Consider the following 14,202-nt stretch of genomic DNA (forward strand, 5'->3'; position numbering starts at 1 on the left):
TTGCTCAGCTGACTTACTCCTTCTGTTCCTGTGTTTCTCTAAAGAAAATAACTGTCTTTCCCACTGATTTGATTTACTAGATTTTTTTTTATTTTTTTATTTTTTTAAAGATTTTATTTATTTATTTGAGAGAGAGAGAAAGTGAGAGAGAGGATGAGAGGGGAGAGGGTCAGAGGGAGAAGCAGACTCTCTGCTGAGCAGGGAGCCCGATGTGGGACTCGATCCCAGGACTCCAGGATCATGACCTGAGCCGAAGGCAGTCGCTTAACCAACTGAGCCACCCAGGCGCCCTGATTTACTAGATTTTTAAATATATACTTGTGTAAGGATCATTTGTGTTCTGTGGAAGCATAAAATCTAATCCGGATGTTTAGAGAGACAATACAGCTTGGCTGTTCAAAGTATGGACTCTGGAGCCAGATTGCCTGTGTTCACATCCACACTGGTTTTGTAATCTTGAGCAAGTACCTCCCTCACTGGGTTGGTGTAAAGATTCAATGAGTGACTATGTGGTAAAGCTCTTAGCACAGGGCCTGGCACATAATAAGCACCATCTAGGTGTTTCTGTTATAAATATCGGATGTATTTTGCATTCTGCCTTGCCTAACCTGTCAGGCTCTCTAAGGATCTGTTCCTGTGGAGTTCACTGTTATATCTCAGCCCTTTATTATGGTGGGCCCACAGTAAATATTTATTGCATAAGTGAATGAATGAAAGGATGAACGAAAGACAGTAAGAGTCTGATGCATCCTTTTGCTGGATGCTTATTAGACAGGCCAGACACAATGCTAGATGCTTTACGTGGATTATCTGTAATCTTCACTGTTACCTAGTAAGGGAGGCAGTATTACCCCCATTTTGTAGATGAGGCTACTGAAGGGAGAGAGGTTAGATGATTTTCCTAAGGTCCCCCAGCGAATTAGGATTAGATTAAATCTATCTGGCCCCAAAGCCAGTTTCCGTCCTCCCAGTTCCACCTACCTATACATACAACTGGATCCCTGCCCGCAGATAATTTGGACAGGCTGGGGTCTGGGGTGCTATGTTAAGACGTCCAACTTACGAAGTGAACGAAGTCCTCTTACAAAATGGAATGTATAATTCAAGCCCCTCGTGTAAAGACAAAAATGTATTACCTAGCCCCTGACTCTACAATCCTTACCTGCTGAAGGAAGTTAACCTTTACTGAGCAGCCACCCCAAACACTAGGCTATGCCGTTGTTTCCAATTCTTAGAACAGTCTTGTGAAGAGAGTGGTGTCAGTTTGGGTCTTCTGGGAAGCAGACACCTAAGTGGAATTAGAAGTCACGGATCTATTGGAGGAAATGCGTTTGAAAGACTAAAAGAGAAAGAGGGCAGAAGAGGCCGGGAGAACCTTCCGACCAGACCAGACTGATGGCATGAAAGGAAAGGAGGAAGGAAGGAGGAATGGATTGGAGGAGCCTCAGACTGAGATGCCGCTTTCTTGCCTGTTTATCACACGTTGGGCAGAACTGTTCGCGCTCTAGTCCCCGTGCTGTGCTCAGGCACTGGCTAGGAGCCGCGGCCTGTGGCTTGGACCAATGCTGTGGTTCTTCCAGAAGGTGCCACAGCCCCCCCAACCCCCGCCCCAGGCTGTCTGCTGACTACACTCATCACAGCGGGGTTTCCCAGTAAATCTGAGGATAGGCCTCTTTGACCACCCTAGTAGATAACATTACCCTTACTCTCTAGAAGGGAAAGCTAGGTCCCGGGTTAGGAAACTTGTTGGGAGGTAACAATTAGTAAATGAGCCCCCAGACTCAACCCTAGGTCTGTCTGACTCCAACAAACCTCCGTTCACTGTGCCCCTCCACCTCTACACAGCTGTGTCGTGCAGGTGAGTCTCTGGCCCCCAACTTTGCTGTGCAAGAGAAATCTCCAGGACAGAACAAAGACCTCAAGTGGTAAAGGGGAGTTGGTAAGGAAATTGAGGGAGTTGAGGGGGAGAGTTCCAGTTCAGGCAACCATTGGCCACGTCCATGTGGTTCTTCAGGATGGATGTTCTGCTGCATCGGACCTCATCCGGAACAGAGAATCTTCGTCAGGCAGGAGACATGGACGTTCCTGCTCTCTGGACATTGGCAAGGGAGTTCCTTTCTCTTCTGTGTCTGAGGGAGAGGAGGTGTCTCCCTCTTTTCCCCTCTTGTTGCTATTAAGGGAACTTCCTGTTGTTTGCTTTTGTTATGTCTAAAAGCATCCCCACCTTCCTTTGTTTCCTGAGTCAGTTAGCAAAATCTCTTCAACCAATTTAGGCTTTTAGGAAACAAAACCCAGGAAGGGAAATGGAGAGCTGGCAATTTCCTGCCACAGCACCCATCACCGGCCCCCCCACCCCCATCCCCATGCCAGACAAGGAAACCCAGACCCTGTCACCTGCATGAGTGGTAGAAAAGAAAGGGGGAAAACACAAAAGGGAAAATACAGATTATTATCGCAAAATTCGTTGGCCATGTTTGTCTTCACAGATGTAGAGGGATCTACACCTTGCAGGTGGCCTAGTTCTGTGAGGTCCCTGAGGTAGCCGCAAGATGTGCCAGAGTTTGGGGAGCAGATCTGAGTGGACTGGAGAGTAGTTAGTCCTGTCTAATTTCATTGGACAGAGTGAGCAGATTCATCCACCAGGAGCAAGGCATTTCACAAGTCTATGCAAATGCAAATGCCGAAAAGAATGGGATGGCTTTCTAAGTGGTGAGCTCCTAGTCTCTCACCACATTCATTTGGAGGCTCTCCGTTCGTGGAGTGGGCTCTAGGAACAAATGTTAGCGTTGTGAGAGGAATCTCCTCTGGTTAAGGCTGAAGGCTATGGTATCTTAAGACCCTTCTCAACTGTAAGACTGATTCTGTCTAGATTTTGGAAGTAAGTGATCAGTGTAGAGATGTTGGTAAAACCAATATCTGTGGAGCCCAAGGAAGAGGAGAGTATAAAAATAAGCAGAAAATATATCAAGTTAAGTGATAGCTTCATTGTTTCAAAATGTCATTAATATCAGATACTTCTATGGAACGATTGGTGGGCATGGCTGAGGACATGGTATCCATGCCACTGTAGGGTTAAATCAGACAAACTCAAAATATTTGGTCATCTCAATTTTGTGCGGCTCACCTACAAGAACTAAAATACATTCAGCAAACATTATTTAAGTGTTAGGCCTGGGGCGCTTGGGTGGCTCAGTTGGTTAAGCGGCTGCCTTCGGCTCTGGTCATCATCTCAGGATCCTGGGATTGGAGCCCCACATTGGGTTCCCTGCTCAGCAGGGAGTCTGCTTCTCCCTCTCTCTCTGCCCCTCCCCCCTGCTCACGTGCACGTGCACACGCGCTTGCGCTCTCTCTCTCTGACTCTCTCACTCAAATAAAGAAATAAAATCTTAAAAAAAAAAAAGTGTTAGGCCTGTTACCTCGCTAGGTGTTGGGGTTTCAAAGGCATGTTCCTGCCTTCAAGGACTGCATAGTCTAATAAGATTGCAGTTGGCTACAGACAAACAACTGAAACAGACTCAAACACAGAGAACAAACTGGTAGTTGCCAGAAGGGAGGTAGGTGAGGGGGCAGATGAAATAGGTGAAGGAGGTTAAGAGGTACAGACTTCCAGTTATAAATAAATAAGTCATGATAAAAAGTACAGCCTAAGCAATATAGTCAATAATTTGTAAAAACTTTATATGGTGACAGATGGTAACTCTGCTTGCGGTGAGCATTCTGTAATGTATGTAATTGTCGAATCAGTACGTCCTGCCCCTGAAACTGATATAATATCATATGTCAATTATTCTTCAGTTTTTCAGAAAGAGATTACAGTTGGCTAAGTCAACTCTTAGCAAACAATTTGGTAGATCATAAATATCCTTACAGATATTACTTTATAAATCTCTTGTAGATGAAGAGAGTGGTTTAGATCAGGGTTTCTCCACCTCAGCACTATTGACATTTTAGGTTGGATAATTCTTTGTTATGGGAACCTGTCCTATGCACTGTAGGATGTTTAGCAGCATCCCTGGCCAGTACCAACTTCCAAATTGGGACAACCAAAAATGTCTCCAGACGTTGCGAAATGTCCCTTAGGGAAAAAAATCACTCCTGGTTGAGAACCACTAGTTTAGGTTAATATAGACACACGTTTTGGTGAATAACATTATAAGAAGTCTTTTTTTTTTTAAAGATTTTATTTATTTATTTATTTTTGACAGCGAGAGAGGGAACACAAGCAGGGGGAGCGGGAGAGGGAGAAGCAGGCTTCCCGCCGAGCAGGGAGCCCGATGCGGGGATCGATCCCAGGACCCCGGGATCGTGACCTGAGAGCCAAAGGCAGATGCTTAACGACTGAGCCACCCAGGTGCCCTTATAAGAGGTCTTAATAAGTGATTTCTTGAGATACATTTTAGGTGAATTAAACTTGTTTCTTTGATCTGTTTATAAGAATGATTTTATTAACATTTTTCCCCCTAATAATTATTAGAGAATATACTTGTGTCCTATTAAAATTGTTGTATTTTAGCTGCTGTGAGAGGGTTGACAATTGAGTTGTGTATATAATGCCATGTGTTACCTTTGAAATAGCTGGCACCAAGAAAATATATGTGCATACTTAAATGCAGATAATACTGTGAGATGTCTTAGGATTTATCCATATGTCAGGAATCTCAAAACAGCCTCATGCACCGGCAAGACAGCCTTGCTCTATTATATCTCAGCAGCAAATTCCTGTTTTATGTAATTGATCAGATAACTTGAAATATTAAACAAGCAGTCTGGATAAGTAAGGTTACTTTGTATTTAATATTTTCTAAACACTGTTTGCATTATTAAACATGTTCATTTGATCTTGTTTGAATAGCGTTTGTAATGCTAGGAAGGAATTTTACACTCTATGTTGGCACATGTGAAAAAAACCTTTGGATTATAAAACTAGTAGTAATCTAAAAATGTGCCTGCATTTGTTCCTGCTTTACTTTAAGACCATAATTATAATTGTCACTGAAAGACTGGTGATCACTGTGTCATTTTAGTTACTCTAGGAGAATTTACAACTTGCTTAATTGGCCACTGCATCTCCAATCTGAAAAGTCAGCAAATTATACTGGCAGAGTCACACATTGCCAAGAAATTAAAGGCATCAGTCTTTAGAAAGAGAGATCTAAAAGAGTACTGAAAAAAAGCTAGCTCTCTGTAGCCAGAAAAATGAATCCTAGACCCAGGGATTGTTGAAGCAAAAAGGAACCTTGAAGAGCACCCAGTGTAGTGTTTCTTTGAGTGTTCTTCCCAATATGGGCTTCATGTGATGTCCACAGGTGCTATGGGGAAAGAGCTCTGATACCAACAATGTTTGAGAAAACACTATGTAAACAAAGCTAAACTGGTTTTTCTACTGCAGAAGACTTCATATGCTGATGAATATTTTATACCTCCGTCAGGATAGTATACAGTGGTTCCCATAAATTTTGACTAACAGAACCATTTTTCGCAGAGCATCCTGTGGATTTATTGTTTCATGGAACACTTCTGGGGAAGGACTGATCCAGTCCAACCACCTCATTTTTCAAATGAGGGAACTGAGACCAAGAGAGGTGAACTGGCTTTCCAAAGAACATAAACCTTGGCCAAAGCCAGCATAAGATAGTGAATGGCAGCAAACTGGTTACCATGTATTCTGGAAAGAGAAGCATGGGTTTCATAGGTAAAGCTTCTTTTAAGGGAGGAGTCTGCAGACTTTTTCGGTAAGGGCCAGAAAGTAAATATTTTAGGTTTTTGGGCCATATGGTCTTCACAAGACTACCCAACTCCGCTTTGGTAGCAGGAAAGCAGCTACTCACGATACGTAAATGAATGGGAGTGTTGCGGTCAGACTTTGTTTATAGAAGCAGCCCCCATGTAGCCAGCCCACCAAAGTTGCCACCCTTGTTCTAGGACAAGATTTTGGTTATCTGTGACTGTGCAGTAAAGTTCCCTCAAACTTAGTGACTTCCAACATGAGCACTTGGTGGTATTCAGCTGGTGGCTGACATGGTCCCTGAGCAGGGATGGCTAGAAGGCTGGGCTTAGCCAGCTCCTCTTTCTCTCCACGTGGTCTCAGGGCCCTTCCATGGCATCTCTCCGACAGGGATACAGGCTTCTTACAGGGCAGCTCCCAGGCCTCCAAGAGCCAAGAAGTCCAATCTCTTAAGCTTAGATAATGGCCTTAGAGACTGGTACGGCATTCTGCTAGCAGAGGAGTCACAGGAGCTGCCCGGATTCAAAGAGAGAGGACATAAACCCTCCATCTCAGGGGACAGAGTGTCAAAGAATTTGTGGCCATATTTAATCTGCCACAGACAGTTGTATCCTGGAAGAGGGAAGACTTTGCTTCATTGCCTGCTCTGGATTCACAGAAAAAAAAAAAAGGGTGGGATGCAGACAGAAAAGGAGCCAATGAGACTAGGACCCATTTTTTTTTTTTTAAATATGACCAGCCTGAATTTTTAATTGGAATATCCGTCTCTACATTGTATTGTGAGATTTCATTTTGCTTCTACCGGGTATTAATACCCTTTTCCTTTTCAGAGAAATTGAAAAATGTACATTTTAAGAAGACCAAAGTTCATATCGCCCCAGTACTGTGATAATAAGAGCCTCATAACACATGGTGAGAAAAGCAGACAGGCAGACAATTGAATATATAAAGGAAATATAATCCCTTAATCCTACTTAGTTACAAGCTGGCTTGTGTTACTATAAGATGACTCTGTGGCTCTTTGAGCTGTGTAATTTTTTTGAGCATGTAAAATGACATTGATCGCTTTCTCTGCAAGAGGGGAACTCATCTCCCCACAGAGTCTTGCAAACCTCTAACATTACAGTAACCCTAGTTCTCTTCTGTCACCCTTTATTTTCCATTGCCGAATAGACTCAGACTTACTCTGGTAAACACAAGAACTCTGAAGTGAATGGTAGTGCCCAGTATCCTTGACCATATTGCTATCATGGTAGTAATTTTCCACTGCCCTTTTCCAGCCATTTTATGTAAATTATTTAGAATCGTGTGGATTCACCCATCTATTGAAAGTAACTGTCCCCAGTGGTGCTTTCATTATTACAGAGCCCCTCCCTGGGCGTCCACAGTTTAATTCAGATTAGTGTTTTTGAAAAAGAGAATAATCAATTCGACAGGTTTCCTTCATGAAACAAGGCTGCACGGGATCTAGTTTCTCTCCATCCAAAGGAGACTACTCTTATTGCAGGGATTTTGGCCACGCAACTTGGATGCCCCACCGACTAAGCACTCCCACCCATGCTATGATTTAAAGCATTGGATTAATTTGAACTTAACAAAAACACTGGGTGTCTCTTCTACAGACAATAACACTGGGAGATGTTGTAATTTTTGAAGAATAGGAATGGACAGGACGGAGGGGTGTGGTGAGGAAATGTGCATGGGTTCATGATGAATGTCACAGATTGTTAAGAGAGGAACTACAAGGGATCAAAGTCATTGATATTCTTTGCTTTTATGTTTTGCCCCTGAAATTAGTGGCAAGAATTCTGACTGTCTTTTCCTGTTCAGCTTATTAAAGTTGGAAACTACCTGAGATGAACTGCTAGAGCCCATAATATTGGTAGGCTTTCTTTTATCCCCTGTAAGACTTCCTAAATCTTTCAAGATGCTTTTAATTTAAGATCCAGTTTCCCATCACTAGCTGACCAGTGAGTCAAGTACTAGGGACTTCAAAAGCTTTAATAATATCAAGAATGCACTTGCAATATGAAAGAAACATTGGTTGGTTATTTTACAGTTAGCATTACATATTTGTCATTCAGCCATTTTATTTTACTGAATTGTATCTGCCATTTTTTTTTTAAATGGTAGTGGATTCAGGATCTCTATATTCTAGGAGCAAAGAAATAAAAGTGTACTTACCCCTATTATTTCTTTTTTCCTCTTAGAAATAGGAAAGATGCCCCACCTGAGGTTTTATCTATGCACAATAAATAAATATAAAGTGATGCACATCCCATGGGAGAGTTTATCTGTATTTACTCTCATGCCTAGCTAGTATTCTGTAATGCACCAACTTAAAAAAAAAGTTAAAATTAAATTGCAAAATTAATTTCTAAGTTTTATAAACTTTTTATTAGGATATGTTCAATAGCAACATCCTAGATAAAACATATTACAAATTGTATGTTAGGTTTCATGAGACCCTCCCCTCTATGCTAGAAAGGATGGATTTCATAGTCATAAAGAAAGACCTGTCCACTCTGTCTCAGTATCTCCCCGCCCAAAGGAATGTAAAAGAAACAAACAGAACCTGCTCCAATTCTCAATGTAGGAACTGAAAATTGCTCTATGTTCTGTAAAATCTAGGGTGACCGACTGTCCCACTCCCCTGCCCCGAATCCAGATTTGGACACTGATAGTCTGAAGTACCCAAAAACACTCAGTCCCAGGCAGATCAGGATCAACCTTGATTCGGGTGCCTTCTCTGGGAAACTTTGCTCTGTGAATGGACAACTAGACAGATCGTTAAGTACTTAAGATTTTCTTTTAAAAAGCTATTGCAGATCTTCTTCCTTTCCATTGAATTCAGCATCAGTCTTTGCTTTCCCTGGTCCCTGTCGTCTAGTTCTCTGAACCACTGGGTGAGCTGGAGGCCCAGTTTTCACTGTTCTTATATTTATAACGCTATAGTATTTCATTTTGCCCAACAAGCTTATCCAGAAAAGGCACCTGCTGTGCCTGGTTTTCCAAGAGTTGGTTTTGACTCCCCTGCTCATGATGTATTTACTTTAGCAGCCACACTATTTCTGCCCACCTCAGCTAAAGAGAATACCCCATCCCAGTATGTCAGAGGTGTTTGCTGTGGCAGAGCTTGGCAAACAGCTTCATGTTCCCCTATCTTCGGCATTCACCAAGGGCATGCTATCATTGAGTGGGTCCCTGTCTACTGCCTGGGACCGTCCCATTACCCACAACCTCTACCGCTGATTAGATAGCTGTCTGAATCCATACCCCGTGCTGGAGGTCTCACATATTGCACGGTAAGGAACTAATTAGACTTGAACCTTTAAATTTTTGAAAAATTGGCAAAGCTGATTTGCATAATTCATGGGGCTGCTTCTTTTTGAATTTCATGTATAATTTCTTTTAAAAATGTATGCCCTCATACTCACATTCTAACACTCTGGTCTCATCAGCTGTGTTATTTCCTAAACAGTTGAAAAGAAAAATTGTCGCAGATACACAGGCTGTGAAATTCTTCTTAGTTGAAAATAAGACGCATATGTCAGTATTCATTCAGAAGCCGAAATTTGCTTTCCTCTGTGCTTTTGAAAGCATAAAAGCAGTTTCAAATCATCTTCCATCATACAGCTGTCTTTTTAGCAGGTGCAAAAGCATCGTTTCCTAGAAATGATTGAGGCTTGAGCAAATAGCCATGTGCTGATAGGTACAAATTCTGTCCATTGGCAAAGAGGAGTACTTTATTAAAATGACTTGTAATAAAGTGTATGTTTAATTGTATCTGCAGCATGACCGTGTAACATGTGGAACAGTGAAGTAGATATAAACATTGTTCAAATAATACCCTTTAGTGGGGGCTGCCTACCTGGTTTTTCCCTTTCTGGGCTTAGTTGTCCTGACTGTGATAGTCCGGACCCTCAGTCCAGAGGTCCTGGGAGGGTTCTTTCACTTGGGACTTTATGAAAGCAAAAAAAATGAGTTTTTGAGACTACACGTTGTTGAGAACCCACATTATAGAATGAGACCTATCTAAGTGAAGTATACAGTTAACATAAATGAAATTATATAAACCACAGACTCCATATCACGTACAGTTTAGAATTTGTGAACAGTTTTAGCGTGCAGTGGCTGACAGAGTGGGCCTTCGTTCCTGGGCTGCCCAGTGTCATCCTTCTTCCTGGGTCATCTTTCTGAGTCTGTGCACACTCTTTCCGAGGGGCGGCGGGGGGGGACTGTTCTCGTCCCACTCAAGTTAGTGCTGCAGTGCTGTCAGAGAATGCAAGTTTATATCAGAGCACGAGGGACAGTTCTCAGATCCGACATCTGTACCTGTTGATCGGTTTTACACTAATGGGGGCAGGGGGCTTTTGATGGCCAGAGGTAGAAATTCCCTTGAGTTACTTTTTTTTTTTTTTAAAGATTTTATTTATTTATTTGACAGAGACACAGCGAGAGAGGCAACACAAGCAGGGGGAGTGGGAGAGGGAGAAGCAGCTCCCCGTTGAGCAGGGAGCCCGATGTGGGACTTGATCCCAGGACCCTGGGACCATGACCTGAGCCGAAGGCAGCTGCTTAATGACTGAGCCCCCCAGGCGCCCCTCCCTTGAGTTACTTTCGTGGCACAGGGGAACCACTGTAAGGATATAGACTGACCGATACTGTAGGGCCAGCTTTTTTCCCATTCGCTCATGGGCCACATGGTCTCTTTCTCCATTTGAGTCTTCTCTTTATCTGCTCTCTGCTCTCTACAGATAGAATTCTTTGACTTACTTATAATTTCCCCTCCCTCATAAGTTCGAATTTCACCTGTGTCTCTGGACCTCCTTCTAAACTCCGAACTTAAAGCTGCAGCTCTGAACATTCACTGGCTCAGTCTCTTTAATTGTTCTGAATTAAAGTCCCAGTGTGACTTGGAGTATTAAGGGTTTTAATACTTGTTTCTCCCACTACAAGAGGGGAGTTTCTTGAGCATAGCGACAATGTCTATATTCTTTGCCACAGTATACTTACAATGCCTAGCACAAAATAGGCACTGAGTAAATATTTTATGAATAAATAAAATATGCAAAAAAATCTGAAATCTGCTAATAAGAGGAAAGGCTTCTTTCTTTCTTTCTTTCTTTCTTTCTTTCTTTTTTTTTTTTTTTTGTGAGGGGGTAGGGGCAGAGGGAGCGAAAAGAATCTTAAGCAGGCTCCATGCCCAGCGCAGAGCCCGACTCAGGGCTCAGTCTCACGACTCTGAGATCATGACCTGAGCTGAAATCAGGAGCCAGTTGCTCAATCGACTGACCCAGGTGCCCGGGAAAGGCTTCTACATGAATTGGCTGAGTCTTCTCAAATACCAATCAGTTTGGACTGAAGTCACCTTATTCTATGCCTAGTTGCTGAACATTTCTCACTATTAAACATTTTGCACTGACTTTCAAACTGCTTTGCAAATTAAGGTCAAAATGTTCAGTAGAGATCAATGTGATGAAAACATTCAAATAGTAAATGTTGGGAAAAAGAAAAAGGTGACTTCTGCTTGAGGGAAGCCTCACACTGAGGAGAGTGAGTCAGCTAACCTATCACCAACTCATAACTGTCCAGTTGCCATTGACCTACGATCCAGCCGCACTAGCAGTGCTGATGGCAGTAACCCTGTATTTGATTCATTAATGGAAGGTTCTTACTTTGGCAAAATGAGCTTAAAAGGAGGCAGGGAGTGGCGGTGATGGTGCGAGAGGGAAGGTTTGAATCCAGCTGTTTGAAGCTGGGAGTGGGCTTACCCTTAGCTATGGGATGGCTTTTCTCTTTGCGAGGGGCCACTGTTTTCTGACTGTCCATCCTGTCTGTGTTCCCAGCCACACTGCAGTGACACTGAAGTGCCACTTTGCTCCTTTGGGGTGGAAAAACACTTCCTGATTATAGGCCAGATGTTGGACAAAATCCTTACTGACAGAAACGCGGATACCAGACACTTGTTGTGTGACACCCCTTCCTTCCACGATTAAATACTTCTGGTCCTTGTTCTGTTTTAACTGTTTCACCCAATGATCTTTTGGTAGCAGAAATCACCTTAATGTGGTTTTCTAGTATTAATCCTAAATCTTCTTTCCATATTATTTTATCATGAGACAGTAATATTTTCACAGGCATTCTGAAAATTATCTTAGTAAATGTTATTCCCTTCAACATAGTTACTTTGGAAGATGAAATATTTGTTCCAATGACATAGTCATTGCCCAAAACATTTTTAGAACTCCTCTTTCAATGCTATTAACTTGCTTCTCTTGTATTCTGAAGTAAGTATAATTGAGCTCCATAGGAATCTATGGATAAATATGAATGTTTTTGCTATATTCTGCATATAATACTTGTACACTCACCTCATCTTTTTCTTCTAAATAGTGAAAGATCTAAGCATTGAATGAGCACTCCCATTTTCGTGTCAATGTCCAAATTTGCACTTGGTTAACTGTGCAGCACCTCACTTGACTTTAATTTTAGAAACTGCCAGTCCAGCCCCTCAAAAGTGATATTTGGTACTAGATATTAGAAATGCTGTTATCTGCATTAAATGGAATTTTAGGTTTTGTTGCCTAAAACCTGAAGCATAAGTAAAATGGATTTTTTTTCTTGTCATCTGCAGGAAATGTTTGATGTTATACTGGATGAAAATCAGCTGGAGGATGCATGTGAACATCTGGGAGAATACCTTGAAGCCTACTGGCGTGCTACCCACACAACCAGTAGCACCCCCATGACCCCTCTGCTCGGGAGGAATTTGGGCTCAACTGCGCTCTCACCATATCCCACAGCAATTTCTGGATTACAGGTGTTGTCACTTTCCACCCATGTTTTTACAGCCTTACATTGAAGATTCTACAGGGAACTTGATTGGGGTGAAGACTGGATTATCCTTAATCTGAAGAGGGAAACATGGGTGGGCATTATATTTAAAAAAAAAAAATCCAGAATATTACCTCACCATGGTCTACCCTAGGCAAAGTTACCCACAGTGGCCCTTGCCATAGAACTTTGCTCTCTGTTAATGTATAATGACTTTTACTTAGACAAATTAATCCCTCCTGTGTCTAAACTCTGCCAGGACACTTACTCCCTACTCAGTGCAACTGTCCATTATCTCTCCAGGTCACTTCTTAAAGATTATACATTGGTGGCAGTGTAAGACACCATGGCAAGCTAAATAAGATGTTTTGGGGCAGATGGACCTTTTGACTGCCCTTAACTAATCCTGCCCCACAGGCTGCCAGGTCTGTCTCCTAGCTTGCTCAGTACAGAACGTGGACATGAGTTGAGCCACTGTGTTGGGAAACTGACAGATCCTTGAGTTTTCTTGTGTGGGCGTCCATCTTGGTCAGTGGCTATGGCAGGTGTCCTTTAGGGAGGCTGGGGACAAGTGCAGGAGAGAGAGGTTTTCTCTTCTGCTCTTCTAGTGCTTCACTCAGGGCTAGGTGTAATGAACCAGAGACATTATGATACAAAGTGAATTTTGCCTTTCTAAATCAATTGTTATTTACCATTTACCAAGAGCCTGCTGGAATGTAGCCTAACCCACAGCTAGCTAAGGAACACATAGTCAATTGAGCCCTCTTGTATCATGACTAGTTTTATATTCATGGGTTATAATGATAATTGTAATTGTAGATCACGTAGAGTTAACTGAGAGAAAGGGCACTCTCTGAAATGCTATTCTAACTGTATTACTTTGCTGCAAAATTTCATCTTTGTAAACAAAACCTGCCCTATAAACGAATAGCTTTGAGGCTGGAAATGAACATGGGAAATGTGCCTGTGTAATATACAGTATCTTGGTATGCACCAGGACCATCTCTTGCCTGATTTCACTGCCTATGTGCTAATCCAAGTGTAGTATCTCCACTGACTAGTTTGGATTGGCTCCAAATTGTACATGGTGGGATGAGAAATGGATGCATGAAGCAATATGCTTCTCTAATGTAGGTAGAAGTGAAATGCACTTTGTTTATGAATAGACTCATCACCTCTAAGACATCCACCTAGGGAGGTTCTCCCAGTTTCACTTGAGTTAACACGATGCCCTTTATCCTGGGTATTTAATTGTTAGACTCCTGGCTGGAGTTAAAGGCACAGGCTGTGGCCGTTGAATGATCTTCCTGCTGTGTGAAGGTGAGTGTCCCTTAGAGGAAATGTATATGGGTCCTTGGTTTCATCAGGATCCTGTTTCTTAACTGAGGTGACCTACCTAAGTAGAGAGACATAGCTATGATACATGTTTTCCCATGATTTGAAGGAAAATGTTGAATAACAGTTTCTGAGCCATCAAATAAGTGTTTGATGGTATTAATTTCAATTAATGGTATTAAAGGAATTTAGTTTATATCTGAAGATAATTTTTGCAGGACATTTCAGTTGAGGAAGCAAGAATTGTAAATATCAGTTAGCCAGCTCTAGAATTATTGCATACTCCATTGGAAAGAATATTGCTG

The 14,202-nt window shown here is 42.2% G+C and overlaps 1 protein-coding gene across 7 annotated transcripts in view; it reads left to right on the plus strand.

Annotated features, from left to right (window-relative positions):
• Positions 1-14,202, plus strand: part of CACNB4 (calcium voltage-gated channel auxiliary subunit beta 4) — a 244,231-nt gene that overhangs the window by 222,820 nt on the left and 7,209 nt on the right. For all 7 annotated transcript variants that reach the window (XM_073884080.1, XM_073884084.1, XM_073884088.1 and 4 more), the window contains one exon: positions 12,363-12,548. In XM_073884080.1, coding sequence (XP_073740181.1) covers positions 12,363-12,548 — 186 coding nt within the window. The remainder of the gene's footprint in view (positions 1-12,362; positions 12,549-14,202) is intronic.

Source organism: Callorhinus ursinus, unplaced genomic scaffold (assembly GCF_003265705.2).
Source record: "Callorhinus ursinus isolate GAN/ISIS: 27379988/994484 unplaced genomic scaffold, GSC_fseal_2.0 scaffold2, whole genome shotgun sequence".
In the NCBI taxonomy this organism is placed as follows: Eukaryota; Metazoa; Chordata; class Mammalia; order Carnivora; family Otariidae; genus Callorhinus; species Callorhinus ursinus.